We start from the raw sequence: 20,954 nt of genomic DNA on the forward strand, positions 1-20,954 counted from the left end.
AATATAGAAAAGCTTCAGGGGGGGATCACATACTCCCATTTTTTTTCAGATGTTATCAGATTAAGATTGGAGTATTCTGAAGCCGCAGTCATAATTTTACTGGAATATTATTTTCTTTGATCTAAACATTTCTTTTTAAAATTGATACAGAAATTCTTGGAACTGGCTAAACAAGTGGGAGAATTCATAACGTGGAAACAAGTTGAATGTCCATTTGAACGTGATGATAACATAATCCACTATTTACATACTTCCCCTATCTTTACTGAAGACGGTAAGAACACTCTGATTTCATGAATTTGCTATTTGCTACTGACGTTATTCTGTATGATTGACTAAAAATATGTTTTTGGGAATGAGCTCTTATAGAAATCAACATTGTCTACAATTGGTAGGGATTAGGATGATTATGGAGGACATCTTTTTATAGTCAATCATTCCACAATGCAGTAGACCTGATGGCCTTACTGTGCTAGTGTTGCTTAACATGCAAATAAATCTATTCTTTTGCAAATCATGTTTGTGATGGCTTCAGGCACAGAAATTAGAGGCCAACTCCCAGGGAAAGGAAGATTTACCTTTTGTGCCACACTTGAAAAAAACCCCTAAAGTTATTTTGGATTCAGTTAATCATGCCCATTTGTTATGGAGCTTTTGTCTGATTTTTCTTCCTATCCACTTGATAGATCATGTTACTCTATGTCCTTTCATAATAAATTAATTCAGTCATATCCAATTATCCTCATGTCAGAGATGAGGCTGGATGAATTAACTCTGCCTACAGGCTTTTATAGAGACGTGCGGTGGCTCAGTGGGTTAGGACGCTGAGCTTGTCGATCAGAAGGTCGGCAGTTTGGCGGGTCGAATGCCGAGTGCCGCATAACAGAGTGAGCGTCTGTTACTCGTCCCAGCTTCTGCCAACCTAGCAGTTCGAAAGCACGTAAAAATGCAAGTAGAAAAATAGGGACCACTACAGGTGGGAAGGTAACAGCATTCCGTGCGCCTTTGGCGTCTAGTCATGCCAGCCACATGACCACGGAGACATCTTCGGACAAGCGCTGGCTCTTCGGCTTTGAAACGGAGATGAGCACCGGCCCCTAGAGTCAGAAATGTGCGGGGGAACCTTTACCTTTACAGATTTTTATAGACTTTTGGTGTGTTTCTGACTTTTGCACTTTTAAACAAAAGTCCTTAAAACTCATTCACAAAAATTGTGTGAAACATTTAGGACATTATTGGTTATAGATAGGTTTGTAATACAGCAAGGAAAAAAATCATTTTTGAGGCCCATAAGAACCCATCAGAACTTAAATGAACAAATGAAATAATTACAGTTGGTCCTGTAAAAAAGAAAGATTCACATTATTCTGAAAGTTTTTGCATTCTGGAGTGACAAAGAGCACTTCAGCAGATCGGTCAATCATCTTATGCATTGAGTTTTGGGTCTGATAAAGTGGAACTTTTGGACAGGCATGGAAATACAGGTATTTTGGGGGATGCAAAATGTGAAAGGCTATGAAACAATAAATGCACTAGTTCTGTTTTAATGTAAGGGAAGATGCTAATGTAGTTGTTTCTGCATAGTAAGTAAACTGTTATTGGACTTGATGATTACAATGGGTAGAATATGGAAAGAAGCGAATTATGATGCAACCTTAGAGAGAGATCTCGATGCATTTATAACCACTGTTAAAATTGGAAGCCACTTCTTTAAAACCTTTTCTTTTTTTTCTTCTCTCTTTTTATTACTTCTTCACCTGCTTGTTTTTCTTTATTTTTATTTTAACTTAAAATTTTTGCTGTTTTAATTCTGTTGAAAACCTCATTAATAAAAAAATTATATATGTATGTATGTTAAAAGGCCGGCTTAACTGGTGTAATGGTACATAGGAAAGACCTGGGGAGAGAGGACCACAGAGATATTGCTTTGGGAACAGTCATATAAAAGACTGCACAGACCTCAGGTGCATAGTAGTAAATACGATGCTCAGCAGGGACCATCCCTAAGTTCTCGGACTATACAGGTGACTCTGGGAAAATTTTACTTTCAGACTTGCACAATTGATGTCAGCCTTACCAGGTGGACCAGAGAGGATGTATGACCAGATAAACTAATTCTGTTTTATTGTAAAGCTACATTAACAATATCTGTAGAACAGAATACGTTAAGAGAATTCAGAAGAATTTGTGAACAAGAAAGTTGGCCTGGCTGCGCAGATTGTTTCCTTACTTTTAATGTGTATCATGTTTTGTTTTGTGAGACTGTTTTAGCTGCTACTAGTAATTCAGTAATGGATTTGTATTCTTTCTCCTCCCAATCTCATTTTCTTAGGTTTGTATTTGGCTTCCTATGAAAGTGAAAGTCCAGAAAACCAAACAGAAAAAGAGAGATGGAAAAACCTACGGTATTTACACTTTTAACCCGAGCTAAAATTTCTTATTGGTGTAGAAAAGATGGATAATGTACTGAAAACGTTATCTTCTCTCTCACCCATAAATAACTACACACTTGGCTAGAAATAAAAGGCTACGATAGGAATTAAAAGATCTTTGCAACAAGCAAATGTAATGATTGCATGATTTATTGCAATCTTTGTTCATTGTTATTTTTATTGCTATCATTCTTCATAACACATGCCTAAACATATCTACTAAGTATGGTAAGAGTTATTTTGGACACACAAATGAGGCCCATGGATGAGGCAGGGTGGAAATTTTCATTTTTCTGGAGAAAGACTGAGGGGTTTTTTGGAATTTTTTTTTTTTTGCTTATCCTTTTTATAGCCTAGACTTTTCATGCATTTTCTACTTCAAAACATTAGGTGTCTAAGCTACTAGTTTTCTTTGATCATAAGAACAATAATGGGAGGTCCAGTTAGAACAGGGGTGTCAAACTGGATGCATCATGCAGAAGCCGCACCCACCCCAGCTCCGGCAAGGGGAAAAAGTCACGATACGTCACAACATGTCATGTGATGTGGCGAGTTTAACACCCCCGAGTTAAAGCTACTACGATATATATATATATATATATATATATATATATATATATATATATATATATATATATATATATATATTTCAAATGTTAACTATTTAGATTACCTTGCTAGGCCCCAAACATGGGGCAAATCTTTATTTCCTGTTTTCAGCCTATCTTGAAGGCTATCGAACAGGCAGTAGTCACACCGGACAATTCATATATTTGTGTAAATTACTAACAAAGAATTAAAGGGAAACTGAGATGCATTTCTGACTCATTAGTCGTCCTCAGCCAGCTTTACCCTTCTGAGATTCGAACCAGGGCTGATTGCATATGAGGCAGTGTTATTTGCCTCTAAGCCACAAGGTCTCTCTCGCTCTGTTAGCTTTTTTTCTGCAAGGGAAGATATGTTTCAAATGTTAACTATTTAGATTACCTTGCTAGGCCCCAAACATGGGGCAAATCTTTATTTCCTGTTTTCAGCCTATCTTGAAGGCTATCGAACAGGCAGTAGTCACACCGGACAATTCATATATTTGTGTAAATTACTAACAAAGAATTAAAGGGAAACTGAGATGCATTTCTGACTCATTAGTCGTCCTCAGCCAGCTTTACCCTTCTGAGATTCGAACCAGGGCTGATTGCATATGAGGCAGTGTTATTTGCCTCTAAGCCACAAGGTCTCTCTCGCTCTGTTAGCTTTTTTTCTGCAAGGGAAGATATGTTTCAAATGTTAACTATTTAGATTACCTTGCTAGGCCCCAAACATGGGGCAAATCTTTATTTCCTGTTTTCAGCCTATCTTGAAGGCTATCGAACAGGCAGTAGTCACACCGGACAATTCATATATTTGTGTAAATTACTAACAAAGAATTAAAGGGAAACTGAGATGCATTTCTGACTCATTAGTCGTCCTCAGCCAGCTTTACCCTTCTGAGATTCGAACCAGGGCTGATTGCATATGAGGCAGTGTTATTTGCCTCTAAGCCACAAGGTCTCTCTCGCTCTGTTAGCTTTTTTTCTGCAAGGGAAGATATGTTTCAAATGTTAACTATTTAGATTACCTTGCTAGGCCCCAAACATGGGGCAAATCTTTATTTCCTGTTTTCAGCCTATCTTGAAGGCTATCGAACAGGCAGTAGTCACACCGGACAATTCATATATTTGTGTAAATTACTAACAAAGAATTAAAGGGAAACTGAGATGCATTTCTGACTCATTAGTCGTCCTCAGCCAGCTTTACCCTTCTGAGATTCGAACCAGGGCTGATTGCATATGAGGCAGTGTTATTTGCCTCTAAGCCACAAGGTCTCTCTCGCTCTGTTAGCTTTTTTTCTGCAAGGGAAGATATGTTTCAAATGTTAACTATTTAGATTACCTTGCTAGGCCCCAAACATGGGGCAAATCTTTATTTCCTGTTTTCAGCCTATCTTGAAGGCTATCGAACAGGCAGTAGTCACACCGGACAATTCATATATTTGTGTAAATTACTAACAAAGAATTAAAGGGAAACTGAGATGCATTTCTGACTCATTAGTCGTCCTCAGCCAGCTTTACCCTTCTGAGATTCGAACCAGGGCTGATTGCATATGAGGCAGTGTTATTTGCCTCTAAGCCACAAGGTCTCTCTCGCTCTGTTAGCTTTTTTTCTGCAAGGGAAGATATGTTTCAAATGTTAACTATTTAGATTACCTTGCTAGGCCCCAAACATGGGGCAAATCTTTATTTCCTGTTTTCAGCCTATCTTGAAGGCTATCGAACAGGCAGTAGTCACACCGGACAATTCATATATTTGTGTAAATTACTAACAAAGAATTAAAGGGAAACTGAGATGCATTTCTGACTCATTAGTCGTCCTCAGCCAGCTTTACCCTTCTGAGATTCGAACCAGGGCTGATTGCATATGAGGCAGTGTTATTTGCCTCTAAGCCACAAGGTCTCTCTCGCTCTGTTAGCTTTTTTTCTGCAAGGGAAGATATGTTTCAAATGTTAACTATTTAGATTACCTTGCTAGGCCCCAAACATGGGGCAAATCTTTATTTCCTGTTTTCAGCCTATCTTGAAGGCTATCGAACAGGCAGTAGTCACACCGGACAATTCATATATTTGTGTAAATTACTAACAAAGAATTAAAGGGAAACTGAGATGCATTTCTGACTCATTAGTCGTCCTCAGCCAGCTTTACCCTTCTGAGATTCGAACCAGGGCTGATTGCATATGAGGCAGTGTTATTTGCCTCTAAGCCACAAGGTCTCTCTCGCTCTGTTAGCTTTTTTTCTGCAAGGGAAGATATGTTTCAAATGTTAACTATTTAGATTACCTTGCTAGGCCCCAAACATGGGGCAAATCTTTATTTCCTGTTTTCAGCCTATCTTGAAGGCTATCGAACAGGCAGTAGTCACACCGGACAATTCATATATTTGTGTAAATTACTAACAAAGAATTAAAGGGAAACTGAGATGCATTTCTGACTCATTAGTCGTCCTCAGCCAGCTTTACCCTTCTGAGATTCGAACCAGGGCTGATTGCATATGAGGCAGTGTTATTTGCCTCTAAGCCACAAGGTCTCTCTCGCTCTGTTAGCTTTTTTTCTGCAAGGGAAGATATGTTTCAAATGTTAACTATTTAGATTACCTTGCTAGGCCCCAAACATGGGGCAAATCTTTATTTCCTGTTTTCAGCCTATCTTGAAGGCTATCGAACAGGCAGTAGTCACACCGGACAATTCATATATTTGTGTAAATTACTAACAAAGAATTAAAGGGAAACTGAGATGCATTTCTGACTCATTAGTCGTCCTCAGCCAGCTTTACCCTTCTGAGATTCGAACCAGGGCTGATTGCATATGAGGCAGTGTTATTTGCCTCTAAGCCACAAGGTCTCTCTCGCTCTGTTAGCTTTTTTTCTGCAAGGGAAGATATGTTTCAAATGTTAACTATTTAGATTACCTTGCTAGGCCCCAAACATGGGGCAAATCTTTATTTCCTGTTTTCAGCCTATCTTGAAGGCTATCGAACAGGCAGTAGTCACACCGGACAATTCATATATTTGTGTAAATTACTAACAAAGAATTAAAGGGAAACTGAGATGCATTTCTGACTCATTAGTCGTCCTCAGCCAGCTTTACCCTTCTGAGATTCGAACCAGGGCTGATTGCATATGAGGCAGTGTTATTTGCCTCTAACCCACAAGGTCTCTCTCGCTCTGTTAGCTTTTTTTCTGCAAGGGAAGATATGTTTCAAATGTTAACTATTTAGATTACCTTGCTAGGCCCCAAACATGGGGCAAATCTTTATTTCCTGTTTTCAGCCTATCTTGAAGGCTATCGAACAGGCAGTAGTCACACCGGACAATTCATATATTTGTGTAAATTACTAACAAAGAATTAAAGGGAAACTGAGATGCATTTCTGACTCATTAGTCGTCCTCAGCCAGCTTTACCCTTCTGAGATTCGAACCAGGGCTGATTGCATATGAGGCAGTGTTATTTGCCTCTAAGCCACAAGGTCTCTCTCGCTCTGTTAGCTTTTTTTCTGCAAGGGAAGATATGTTTCAAATGTTAACTATTTAGATTACCTTGCTAGGCCCCAAACATGGGGCAAATCTTTATTTCCTGTTTTCAGCCTATCTTGAAGGCTATCGAACAGGCAGTAGTCACACCGGACAATTCATATATTTGTGTAAATTACTAACAAAGAATTAAAGGGAAACTGAGATGCATTTCTGACTCATTAGTCGTCCTCAGCCAGCTTTACCCTTCTGAGATTCGAACCAGGGCTGATTGCATATGAGGCAGTGTTATTTGCCTCTAAGCCACAAGGTCTCTCTCGCTCTGTTAGCTTTTTTTCTGCAAGGGAAGATATGTTTCAAATGTTAACTATTTAGATTACCTTGCTAGGCCCCAAACATGGGGCAAATCTTTATTTCCTGTTTTCAGCCTATCTTGAAGGCTATCGAACAGGCAGTAGTCACACCGGACAATTCATATATTTGTGTAAATTACTAACAAAGAATTAAAGGGAAACTGAGATGCATTTCTGACTCATTAGTCGTCCTCAGCCAGCTTTACCCTTCTGAGATTCGAACCAGGGCTGATTGCATATGAGGCAGTGTTATTTGCCTCTAAGCCACAAGGTCTCTCTCGCTCTGTTAGCTTTTTTTCTGCAAGGGAAGATATGTTTCAAATGTTAACTATTTAGATTACCTTGCTAGGCCCCAAACATGGGGCAAATCTTTATTTCCTGTTTTCAGCCTATCTTGAAGGCTATCGAACAGGCAGTAGTCACACCGGACAATTCATATATTTGTGTAAATTACTAACATATCTTCCCTTGCAGAAAAAAAGCTAACAGAGCGAGAGAGACCTTGTGGCTTAGAGGCAAATAACACTGCCTCATATGCAATCAGCCCTGGTTCGAATCTCAGAAGGGTAAAGCTGGCTGAGGACGACTAATGAGTCAGAAATGCATCTCAGTTTCCCTTTAATTCTTTGTTAGTAATTTACACAAATATATGAATTGTCCGGTGTGACTACTGCCTGTTCGATAGCCTTCAAGATAGGCTGAAAACAGGAAATAAAGATTTGCCCCATGTTTGGGGCCTAGCAAGGTAATCTAAATAGTTAACATTTGAAACATATCTTCCCTTGCAGAAAAAAAGCTAACAGAGCGAGAGAGACCTTGTGGCTTAGAGGCAAATAACACTGCCTCATATGCAATCAGCCCTGGTTCGAATCTCAGAAGGGTAAAGCTGGCTGAGGACGACTAATGAGTCAGAAATGCATCTCAGTTTCCCTTTAATTCTTTGTTAGTAATTTACACAAATATATGAATTGTCCGGTGTGACTACTGCCTGTTCGATAGCCTTCAAGATAGGCTGAAAACAGGAAATAAAGATTTGCCCCATGTTTGGGGCCTAGCAAGGTAATCTAAATAGTTAACATTTGAAACATATCTTCCCTTGCAGAAAAAAAGCTAACAGAGCGAGAGAGACCTTGTGGCTTAGAGGCAAATAACACTGCCTCATATGCAATCAGCCCTGGTTCGAATCTCAGAAGGGTAAAGCTGGCTGAGGACGACTAATGAGTCAGAAATGCATCTCAGTTTCCCTTTAATTCTTTGTTAGTAATTTACACAAATATATGAATTGTCCGGTGTGACTACTGCCTGTTCGATAGCCTTCAAGATAGGCTGAAAACAGGAAATAAAGATTTGCCCCATGTTTGGGGCCTAGCAAGGTAATCTAAATAGTTAACATTTGAAACATATCTTCCCTTGCAGAAAAAAAGCTAACAGAGCGAGAGAGACCTTGTGGGTTAGAGGCAAATAACACTGCCTCATATGCAATCAGCCCTGGTTCGAATCTCAGAAGGGTAAAGCTGGCTGAGGACGACTAATGAGTCAGAAATGCATCTCAGTTTCCCTTTAATTCTTTGTTAGTAATTTACACAAATATATGAATTGTCCGGTGTGACTACTGCCTGTTCGATAGCCTTCAAGATAGGCTGAAAACAGGAAATAAAGATTTGCCCCATGTTTGGGGCCTAGCAAGGTAATCTAAATAGTTAACATTTGAAACATATCTTCCCTTGCAGAAAAAAAGCTAACAGAGCGAGAGAGACCTTGTGGCTTAGAGGCAAATAACACTGCCTCATATGCAATCAGCCCTGGTTCGAATCTCAGAAGGGTAAAGCTGGCTGAGGACGACTAATGAGTCAGAAATGCATCTCAGTTTCCCTTTAATTCTTTGTTAGTAATTTACACAAATATATGAATTGTCCGGTGTGACTACTGCCTGTTCGATAGCCTTCAAGATAGGCTGAAAACAGGAAATAAAGATTTGCCCCATGTTTGGGGCCTAGCAAGGTAATCTAAATAGTTAACATTTGAAACATATCTTCCCTTGCAGAAAAAAAGCTAACAGAGCGAGAGAGACCTTGTGGCTTAGAGGCAAATAACACTGCCTCATATGCAATCAGCCCTGGTTCGAATCTCAGAAGGGTAAAGCTGGCTGAGGACGACTAATGAGTCAGAAATGCATCTCAGTTTCCCTTTAATTCTTTGTTAGTAATTTACACATATATATATATATATATATATATATTAAAAAGCTTAAGGCCTATGTAGCTGGAGCAACAAATGGACTACTGGACAATGCTGTTTCCTCACTGAACCTTCTATTAAGAAGAGACATTTCCCATTGCAAGCCAGAAGATTAAAAAAAACTTATTATAGTTGGTCTGTGAAATTAATGATGGAAATTTGAGGGTCAGAATGGTGAATTAATTAAGGTGTTGAAATAAGGGGCTCTTGGTGCTCTCTGAACTTGGTTGTTTTCTTGCAGACATTTCATTACCCAAACAAGTAAGGATGATAATAAGGAATGGGGTTTGCTCTGAATTTATATTCTAGTGGCAACATCAAACCTCACTTCTTACTAGCACTGATGATGTTACCTATTTGGATAATAAAATGTCTGCAGGAAAACAACCAGACTCAAGACAGCTCCAACGACTCTTCATTTCAATCCTGAGCTACAAATATTCTCCTTTATCGGTGTTGAAACAGGACCAGGAAAACTCCAGGACCACTCCTAACCATGGAAGCTCAGTAGATGACATACTGTCAGGGCAACCCTGAGTCTTCGGAGAAGGGCGGGATATAAATGGAATAAAATTAAAAATAAAATAAAATAACCCATATCAAAAGGATTTGGGGTTGGGGAAAAAATGGGGGAAGCAGTGCTATGTATGCCTCTTTGAGATTCTAGAGGGAAAGTATATTATAATACACAGTCTGACAAGCAAGACGGGCAAGTATGAATAAAATAAAATTATTTAGTATGAGCAAAATATCTATCGAAAGTACTTGAGAGATAAGATCAGAAGGTTTGCAAAGCAATGGCTATGTTACCTATTTATTGCTTTTGTAAGGCCATCTGAATTCCAAATTATTCCAGGTGTCATATTATATTAAAAACAGTTAAAATGATAAAGAAGAACAATGGGCGTCCAGCAGCAGCAATAAAATCGTAATCCACATATTCTCAAAAGGGGCCCATTATATTCCCTACTTCAGGGCTTGAGGAAAAGGGGGGGAGGGTTTTAACGGAAAAGCAGCATTTGAATTTTCAAATCCCTAGATCACTACTGCTGCTGAGTTTTATTTATTTTCTTCTTAGAGACATTTATTTAATGGAGCGAGGGAACTGGGCATGCTGCAGAGCAGTGTCACATTCCTGGACCCTCATGAACCCAATAGGTATCCCAGGAAAAGCCTTTGCCAGCTGTTTAGTAAAAAAAAATCTCTTGAACTTGCCTTGTTATCTTCAAGCTATATTTATTTATTTACTTATTTATTGAAGAAAATTTATATGGCTGCCCAACTCACTCTCAGTGCCTCCAGGTGGCTTACAAAGATGACACATTTGACAATGTGTTAAGATAACATGATCAGAGAAAATAGTATAGTAGAAAGTGAGTTTTTTATACATAATTATTCTCAACTAATTGTGTTTGGTTACCAAGCCTTGCAATGTAGTTACCCATTGTGATGAGAATGTACACTGATTGCTGTGATTCCTGCCTTGAATTGCTGTTTTCCTTTATAAATCTGGCATTGCCAGCACTTAGAAGAGTGAGGCCAAATTAATTCTAAAAAACTTTATGCTGTATTTGTTTTCCCCCTTTTTTACTGCTCTCATGTTTTTGTTTTGTAGGTCAACTATCTTAGGAAAGACTTGAAGACAATAATCTATAAATATACCAGGACAAACTAACTCAGCAAAACTACTTTGCACTATGGATTCCAAAGATGCCTATTTGGGATTTAGAATATTTTATTCTTTATTTTTGTGTGCATTTGGGGGCTCTCTAATGTGATTAACTGGATTCATCAGAAAGACTCAAGTGAGTAGAGTTTTTACTGCACACAGTGTTGCTACAGCCAATATGGAACCCTATAGTGAAAAGCCAGTAGATGGTTTGATCTTGACTTTATCAGAACCAAGTCCTTATTGCTAATTAAACTTGACCTATTAAATGAAAAAGAAAAAGCAAGAAAAGTCATGGTGCTGCAATCCAAAACAGTCTCCACGGAAGAGTACAGGGTTTGTAATCTCAGAAGCAGGGTGTATCTGATAGTAATTCAAAGAGAACTGCGAAAAGTAGATGTTGCCAATTACATTATGCTACTACATAGAGAAGGACTATTTTTCCTCCGCAATCCTCAGCCTCAGTGAAGACTATTCCAACATCAGGAAATAAAAGACTAATAGAAAACCATATTAAAATGAATAACCCACCTATGCTACTTTTTTAGTACTGAAAGATTTGAGCTGGGAACATTTGCTGTGTCTCCTTCAGTTTGGAGTCAGAATTATCTTTGATCTTCATGGTGATCTCCTAAGCTCTTCAGATGACTTCTAGTGTGACCCTTATGATATAAAGCATGTAGCATATTCTCTAGTTCTGTTGACTGTTGAGAGACAGTCTTTGAGGAATCTTGCATCAACAGAAAGGAAATCTGTTAAGGACCGCAACAGTTACTTTCACCTACTTATTTTCTCTTTATCAGAGAAAAGAAAGATTTTAGAAAAGATAATCATGTGATAGTAGGGCTCTTATTTCTAGTGTGTCTTACAGTCTGAATTGTTGCACTGAAATTATCAATACTACGTTCCTTGTTTTATGGTTCTCTCTGTGTAGGTGGTGGTCACTGCCTCCCAGCTATGGCATTCTTTTCTCAAATCCTGACTTCAGGATGCATTAGAGCTACAGATTTGGGAGCTACAGTGAAAGTTGAGTAATGGGGAACAATCAAACATTGCCATAATCCTTAGTGGGAGGGCAGGCAATGGTTGCAAATTATACTCAAATAGTCTTTTTAAATTAATTGTAAGTAATGGAGTGAAACAGATCCATCGCTTACTGCTTACTGTATAGAATTGCAGTAAAGGGCAAATCTTCATTTTAATAACTGGAACATTTTCAAAATAAAATGGTACCAGAAAGACTCATAATTCAGATTCTGATACTTGCAAGTAATATCCAGCACAGTGTGGGCTTGGTTTGAGAATTACAGGTATTGGATGCCACATATATAGATGAGACTCATACCAATGTACATATTTTATGCATCAGTTAAATGCATTCTGTGATTCACCCAGTTCCAACATCAAACGCTTGCAGACTGACCAAGAAGTGTGATTTAGAGAGTTAACTCTTGCCTTCCATCGTATACAAGAGTTTAGCATTCTGGTCGAAGTCTCAACCAGCATTACATGAACAATAAAGCAGTCATTAGGCACTGGATAGGTTTGAATCTTAATTTAGATAGGCTTTTGCTTCTGAATATGTCTACAGTAAAATTCTATGACATTCCTTCTGGATTTTCTCACAAGGAGCCTTTTTATTTCTTTGAGTAAAGCAATCTTAGCTTCTGGGATATAACTTAGTTATTTATCTGTATAAGCCTTGTTTACAATCTGTTTCTTTCCTCATATCTGTTCCACTGTGTGCTGGCACAAAAATGCTTCATGCCAGTCAAAGAATGATTTGTCATTATATAAATAAATAAATACAACCAATCAGTGAAAATATAAATATAAATTACACACACACACACACACACACACACACATAAAGCTACTGTGTATGATCAATTCTAAACATGTCAAATTCAACAGTTTCTGCACCGACTGTGTCACAATGTAGTAACTATTTCAGGTAGCTATTGCAAGACCTACAGTATTTGAATTATCTAGATGTATTCAGACTGCTTCAATAACAATCTCAGCATCTGAATAAGAGGCAAGATAAATTTCTTTACACTCTTATTTGTTACCTCCTTTATAGTAAATTTTGAAAAATGGAGGAATACTGCAAAAATATAGGAAGGTAGATGTTTCAGATTTTAAACAGGAAAAAAAGAAAATCCAAGAAGCTGTAAGAATGGTCAGTCTGATGAAACTAGAAAAGATAGGAAAACAGGTTAGAAATATGTCTAAAAATAGTGCATGTAGAAAGAAACATAGAATGTCAAAAATAAATACAGAATTGTTTCTTTTGGATTGGGTTACTAGCTGAATAGATATTGAAAACAGTGCAAGAAATAATGTATCTTGGTTTCCACAAAGTTCTGATAACATTTTGTAGTAAAATGTGTGTTTGCTGGTTGTGACATTCATAAATGAATTCACAGTTGCAAAATATTTGAGTTCTTATCAATAATTCTTCATTAAATCAAAGAGTGAGATGCCATACTAGGAGAGGAGTATACTTTAACCATTGATCCATCACTTAGATGCAGAGAAATCTTATTTTCAGATGATCCAGAATATGAATAACTGTTACCTGATACAGTAGCAGTAACACATTCAAAATGCCATTGATATAATGGAAGGCTGAGTAATACAATATAAATTGCAGCACAACACAGTGCAAATATCTACCTTCAGGCATGCTCAGAACACTGATGCATGGTAGATAGCATCTGGTTTAGCAGTGGAAACATGAGGTTTCCACATTATAACAAAATGAAGAGTCACCAGTGTGAAAAAGCTGCAAAAGAGTGCCATGAATATTAATAGAATCATAATGTTTAGTGACAAGAATAAATACTTCTTCCTTATTTCGGACTAATCAGATTTGTCTGGTACTACTTCTGAATCCTTCAAGAAAGATTAGACAAATTGGAAAAAGTTAAAGATGAGGGCAAGAGTGATTAAAAAATAACATGACTATAAAGGAAAATTAAAGGAACATTTAGCTTGGAAAAGACTGAGATGGGTCCTTTCCAAATACCAGCCAGTCTAATGTAGAAAACAAGCCAATGCTGCTTCAGTTCTGCTCCGGAAGACAGGATTAATCTAATGGGCTTAAGTTAGGGAAGATGAATGTTGATTGAATGGTAGGAAGAAGATCAAAGAGCCATTTTATAATGGTTTAATGATAATTCACTGTTCTGCATGAGAAAATTTGCAAAGCAAATTGTAACAGAAGTGCAAAATGGCTAATTAAACCCCAAAACAATGATAATACAAATCTTTAAAACATAATAAATATAACAACAAAGCTGGAGGGGGAGGCAATTTTCTGGCTGTCTTTGAACTAAGACCAGAAACCCATCTGGAAGATATTCTCATGCAGGATTTCCTGCATCTACAAAGGTTTGAATTACTAAATATCCCACTGTTGATACTAATGGGATTATCCCGTTAATAATAACCTGCTAAAAGACGACTTTCACTTACAGTAATAGATCAAGTGTTATTTAAAATACTGATATGTTTTCTTTTGCTGAAGAGAGCACAGCTTTTTCTCCTTAAATGCTACTAAATACTGTAAATCCAAGGATTATATGAATTCTCCTTTGTTTGAAAGTAACTTAACTGTAGCCAGATTTTAACAATCAATATATTTAACTTTCCTAGATCATGGTGACCAAATGTATTTCTACTTATTAAAATAAGAGTGATAACATATGTATTTTAAAATGAGGTTTCTCATAGTAGCTAGTATCAGTTGCAAATATTTAATTTCATTATTTTTATTTGCAAACACTGCTTTGGCAATGTATAAGAAACAAAACAAATCTGAATTTCAGATCTATAATATGAATACATTATACACATACTTTCAGAAACATAAACACAATTTATTGAATGAATAGTACATACTAAGTTTCACAGGAGGAAAATATTCCAAATAATTCACCTAGATTTCATCAGAAACTATTATAAATGGATTCAGCTCTGCATAGTGAAAATTGCTTAAGCTTATGAAAGAATCCTCAGTCTTCTGCAGAAACTAGCCTCTGGTCTGACCTTATACAATGAGCAAGGCATTTTATACTGAATTATGGACATACTGAATGCATTTCTTTAAAAAACACAGCCTGCCTAAGATTGAAAATGCAATTTGTTATTTAATAGAAAAAGACAGCATTTCTTTCAGTTGTAGTTCTGGAATCATTCACATCACTACAAAAAGTAGAATCTTGAGATGAATGTAATTACTTCAGTTCCATTTAAAGTATTTCAGAATGAGACAATCCAAAACCCAAGCAACAGTCAAATACATTAGGATCAGTGTTGCTGTCACTAAAAGTATGAGAATCAATTATGGCAATGAATAATTTTCATGAACTGCCACTAGAATGGGAACAGTCTGCTTCTCAGAAGGTGAGGAATGAACTGCACAATCAAAACAAGGCTTTCATTGATCAATTATTATAATAGCTAATTTTAATAACTAGCAGCAGTCACTAATCATACTAGTAAAATACCTGATATTTTTAGATTTAAAACTTGATGTGATGCCAGTTTTCGTTTAATAACCACTGAAGCCCACCTACGATAACCATATAGAGTGTGGTATGTGTAAATACCAAAAAATAATTGGTGCTATGAAAATGCCTGGTACCCCTGCTTAAAAAGTTAGCTACTTGTCCTATTCAATTCTTCTTGAATGAAAATCCTAAGAAGGAAGAGGAATGAATGGTATGCGGGTAGTTCTCGACTTATAACCATTTCTTCAGTGACTGTTAGAAGTTACAGGGCACTGAATAAAATGATTTATGACCGGTTTTCACACCTATGACCATTGCAGCATCCTCATGGTCACATGATCAAAACCCAGGCATGTGACAACTCTATTTCTGACAATTCCAGGGTCATGTGACCTTGTAACCTTCCCAGCTGGCTTTCGACAAGCAAAGTCAATGGGTGAAAGCCAGATTCACTTAACTGCATGATTCACTTAGCAACTGCAGTGTTTTTCCTAACAACTGGCAAAAAGGTTGTAAAATGGGGCACAACTCACTTAACAACCTTCTTGGTTAGCAGCGGAAAGTTTGGGCTCAATTGTGGTCATAAGTCAAGGGCTATCTGCCTCCCCACTTTGCCAGGCTCATAGCTTTCCATAGGTCACACATGATGATTTACAAAGCAGAGCTCCCCAATCCCTGCAGGATTCCCACCAAGTGTTTAGAATCCCGTGTGTCATACATGAAGGGAAAACTGCCTTATCTTAAATGGTAGAGCTTAGTCTGAGTCAGCCTACATTCCTGGAGACATGGGGCTTGTAATATGAATTCAACAGCTGAAAGCAACATGCAAAATATTACATACAACACTATGAGATCAGTTTGGTACCGATACTACTACTAGTAGACCAAAGCAGGAGAAAAATAATTATTTTATACTAAACTTCAGCACCAATGGTTAAACATTTCAAGTGATAGATTATTTTGGCAAGAATCTTAAAAGTTGCTTAACAATGCTTTTCTTTTTTTCTATTGTTAAAACAGGTAAAAAAGTAAACTGTTAGCAATGTTTCCAAAGCAGATACATGCATGTTACAAGAAACTGCTATTGAAACATAAACCCAAAGGTCTCATGAACAGATGTAAGCATAACTATCTATTAATCAATGGAACTATAGATCTCTCTCTATATAGCCATCAAATGGAAAATGTGTCACAAAGACCTTTTAAAAACAAGACATTACGCCAAGCAGTATTATCCCATTTTCAAATTACAACCTGTTTCCAAACTATGTAAGTCCAAATAATGTGTAGCATTGCCCCATTCCAACCAAGCCCTGTAATTTTTAAAAGCAGCTCTTCTTATTGTGACTTAGATTTCAAGTCAAACTGGAGTGTATGTGTCACTGAGAGCATAGAATTGCTACTGCTGATCTCAATTCTTACTCTTTATTTAGTCACTCTAGCAATCAAATGTTAAGTTTACTTGAAAATAAAGAGCATTATGTCTTTGTGATGTTACCTATCTTTATAAAATCATAATGGCGATGTGCTTGCCACACCATTCATTAATATTTCAAAACAATGTGGTCATAAGTAAATAATAGCTGTTAGTAATGAAAAACCCCATTATTCATGTTTCATGTTATCAAACCCTTCAGTCAGTCATAAAAGCTAATTTATCTATGTACAGAATTTATACAACAAATTTAATTTATACTGTGTTTTAACAGTGTGCCTGAACTGTTTATGGTTTCTAAATTTTGTAATGTGAGTGTAAAATTAAAAATATTGATATGGGGTTAGCCCAGATTTGGAATGTTTTTAAGATGTACATATCCATTGTGTGAAGGGTTTTAGATATATTGTATACTTACGGTGACCATACTTTTTTTGGAAAAAAATAAAAGGACAAACCTGAAAAAGGAGCAAGTCTGAAAGAGGTTCATATTTTATTTTTATTTTTAAATTTATTTTACAAAGGGAAATTCAAGAACAAAACCAAGAAAAACTTTTTTAAAAAGTTATTTTAATAAAATTATCTAAAACCAAACTATATGTAAATTTATTTTAAAAATACAGTTCAATTGTATTTTAGCATTTTTGTATTGTATTTTTGTGCATTAAATAATATTTCTGTGATGAAAGTTAAATGATAAAAGGGCAAAAGTGAGTTTATGAAAAACAAATCTAGACAATCACTTTCTGAAAAAAAAGGACTGTCCTTTATAATAAAGGACACATGGTCACTGCATGTATATCAGAAGGTTGAGTTATACCTACGATAGAAGAAAAACCTTGGATATTTTTATTTCTGTAAAATATGCTGTAGCTAAACCCTCTCATGCAATCTATAAGGAAAACACAAATAGAAACAGAAGTTAAAAAGCAGAAGAACTGAAGCAACATAAAACCTCAACTTAGCTGAATAGGTTGAGCCACAATGATGGTTACTTACTTCCAAATGGTGGGCACAACTAGGGAGCTGAAGTGCCATCTCTTTTTACAGGTGGTGGTCATTTAATAAGCACTTGTTTAGTGACCACAGTCACCGTTGAAACTTACAACAGCGCTGAAGGAGTGGCCGTCGCAGCATGTCTTGTGATTGTGATTTGTATCAGTTTGGTATAGTGGTTAAGGTGCTGACCTAGAAGTTAGGTTAGTCACTCTCACTTAGCCCAACCCAATTCACACTGTTATTGTGGGAGAAACAGGAGGAGGAAGGAATATTAGGTATGTTCGCCACCTTCAGTTACGTCTAAAGTAATAAAAGTGAGAAAAAAATCCAAACAAAAAAAGGATATTGTGGCTTTCCCTGCTGGCCCCCCATAAGCAAAATCAATGAGGAGGCAGTCAGAAAGTCAGAAGTCAGCATTGTGAGATCCTTGCTTAACAACCCATGCAGTCTTTGTTTAACCATGACAACCAGGATTGCCAGAAATACCATTGGTAAGCGGTGCAATTACATAGCTTATCTATTTATCTACATTGCTTAATGAGAGTTTCTGATCCAAATTAGTGTCAATAAACATGGACCTCCTGTACATGTATGAAATGCTTGTGATACACATTAAAAAGGCAGATTTTTTTTATAACCACTCATGTCCGCCATTATGAAACCAGTGAGAGTCACTCTGAAATCTCTGATTGCACTGCAAATGTGAAGACTTTTAGTGGTCAGGTTATTCCAGAGCTGAGGAGCTACTATTGAAAGGAAAGTTCTGGAGGGGACAGGTGTTGAATTCTGACTTATGAGACATTTGGAGTAAGGCTTCTACTCATGATCTTCTAACTTGAATAGCAATATACAGGAAGAGACGCTACTTCAAATCAAGGCTTTTAACACTGTCTGGTTGTATTTTGACCTGATGTGAAAATAGAGGCAGTGAAGAAGATTGGATCCTATAATACAACCATTTCACCTGATGGGACTGGCCTGCTCCATCCAGAGGAGGAATGCTGCAGGTCCCATCAGTCAAGGAATTTCAGCTGACAGGGCCTTCTCTGCCGTGGCTCCTGCCCTTTAGACCATCTTACTCCTGGAGGTCAGACCTGCTCCCATCCTTCTGATCTCCCATAAGGACCTGAAGACCTGGCTCTGCCAGATGGCTTAGGGCCCCAACAGGGGACCATCACATGGTGGACAATGAATTAAGAGTCAATCCCACCCCACCCCACCCCCATGCATCCTGCTCCCTCCTTCGCCATCTTTTAATTATAATTCTATTTTATTCTAGCTCTGTTTTTATCATCTTAGGGATATTCACCTTATAGTTTTAATGCTTTTAATGCTGTAGCCACCCAGAATAGCTTCAAAATGAGATGGGTGGCAAATAAAATTAATAAATAACTATAATGCCCACAAAATCATAAGGCTGAAAGAGCCCTGGAGTCAATCTGAACCAACTCCTATGCAGGAATCCATAAGTACAATGTACCCAACAAATGGCCCTCCAGATTCCTTTATTTCTAGTGAAAGAAAGCCCACTGTTTCCTGGGCAATGTGCCCTATTGTTTCATATCTGCTCTCTGCTTTATTTACCAAGGAAATAATACTTTAAAGAAATAATACTGATGCAGGAGATCCATTTTTATAATTAAACTGCACTGCTTTATTACAACCACTGTCACAACCACCTTTCAAAGTAGTTAGCTTTATTCAAAGCCTTACAGAATGTCAATACAGCACCGCTATTGCCATCTGCTGATCAGAAAAATAAATACATTTAAACTGTGATAACCATGATTTTACATATATACCACTAAAACGTTTATTCAGTGCTTTTTTTGTAAAAGAAAAAGGTGCCGGAACTCACACGTCATACAACCCGCCTTGCCTACCCTACAAGGTTCCATCCAAAAAAGGTGTCGGAACTCCATTCTGAGCGTTCTATGAGGAAAAAAGCCCTGTCTGTAATGTTTAACTTGGTGAAACAGTACATCATAGGGCAAAACTTTTTGAAACAAGGTACCTCAAATGGGCTAACTTACAGAATACATCCAAACTCTGGGACCCATAACTCCTTTGGAATTTAAATTTGGATAAAGCATTTTATGACATAATACAAAATCTTATTATAAAATTTAATATAATGTAATTTGAAGCAACATACCTTTAACATAAAACTTTTACCAGTGGATGTATTGTTATATATTACAATATTATTCCAAAAAAGAATCATTAACAGAAAAGACCAAATCATAAAGGGGACAAAATACCTTTACATTTTCTTACATTGCCAGCAAAAGAAAAATCAACAGTCCATCTTTTTTGATGCATAATTTATGCTGTCTAATAAATGCAGAATAAATATTTTGTTATTAATTTCAACCAGGTCCAGAGGAGTATGGGAAGACAATAAACAAACTCCCATTCATAGTTGCAAAATAAAACTTACAGACTTCTGAAGACTTGAGTGTAGAAATTAAACCAAAAATATTAACCTGAACTTTTTGTTACAATCTATAAAATAGTTTAATTTACTGTTTAATTAAACACCCTGTGAAATGAAACTGTACATGCCAGGGAAATATACAGTATTTGTCCTTCTCTGGGCACTTGCCTCAATATCAGGATCAAGTCATGTTTTGATGACGGAGAACGTACCTGATTTAAAGGGATAGTAAATACTGTATATATGCCACCCAAGTAAATTAGCTTGGATTTCCAGGCACTTTTTTAAAGGATAGGGCAGATTTGAGAAGCAGAAGATGATATAAAGTCTAAGCAAGTGTTTACATTCAGTTTATGGATTACGGCAGAAAAATGTATTTACATTACCTGGAATTCTATGACCTAAATTTACTCATGTGGTTTTGAAAGCCTTAACATCTTGAGGTGTTGGAAGAAAAGTCTTCATCATGGTTCCATCCAAGCTGGGAATAAACATGGCGACTGCTTTAAGAAGAAGATTGTAATTTATTGAAAAGGAGAACTAGACAGGAAGATGGTCTGGCAGAAAAATAGGAGTGAACACGTGTAGGGAGTGGGTTTTTATACACTCTGGAGCCTTTTGTTTGGAACTGCTTCCTGTTCTTGTTTGAGGCTATTTCCTGTGTCATGAACTTTTGACCTGAGTCAGAGTGTGCCTTTCTGGTATTCTGATGATGATGGGTTAATCCTATTATGTCCAAAGGTCATGTCCTGCTTCCTTGGGGCTGGGCTGAGTTTGGGTGAGGTATGCAGACAACCTAAGATACGCAGATGA

General features: G+C 37.1%; 1 protein-coding gene across 1 annotated transcript in view; it reads left to right on the top strand.

Annotated features, from left to right (window-relative positions):
* Positions 1 to 10,724, top strand: part of RASGEF1C (RasGEF domain family member 1C) — a gene marked incomplete at both ends in the record, with an annotated part of 65,359 nt that extends 54,635 nt beyond the window's left edge. Inside the window, 3 exons of the mRNA XM_083351731.1 lie at positions 151 to 274; positions 2,333 to 2,405; positions 10,700 to 10,724. Coding sequence (XP_083207857.1) covers positions 151 to 274; positions 2,333 to 2,405; positions 10,700 to 10,724 — 222 coding nt within the window. The remainder of the gene's footprint in view (positions 1 to 150; positions 275 to 2,332; positions 2,406 to 10,699) is intronic.
* Between the last annotated feature and the right edge of the window lie 10,230 nt (positions 10,725 to 20,954).

This window comes from Vipera ursinii (assembly GCF_947247035.1).
Source record: "Vipera ursinii genome assembly, chromosome: 2".
Lineage (NCBI taxonomy): Eukaryota > Metazoa > Chordata > Lepidosauria > Squamata > Viperidae > Vipera > Vipera ursinii.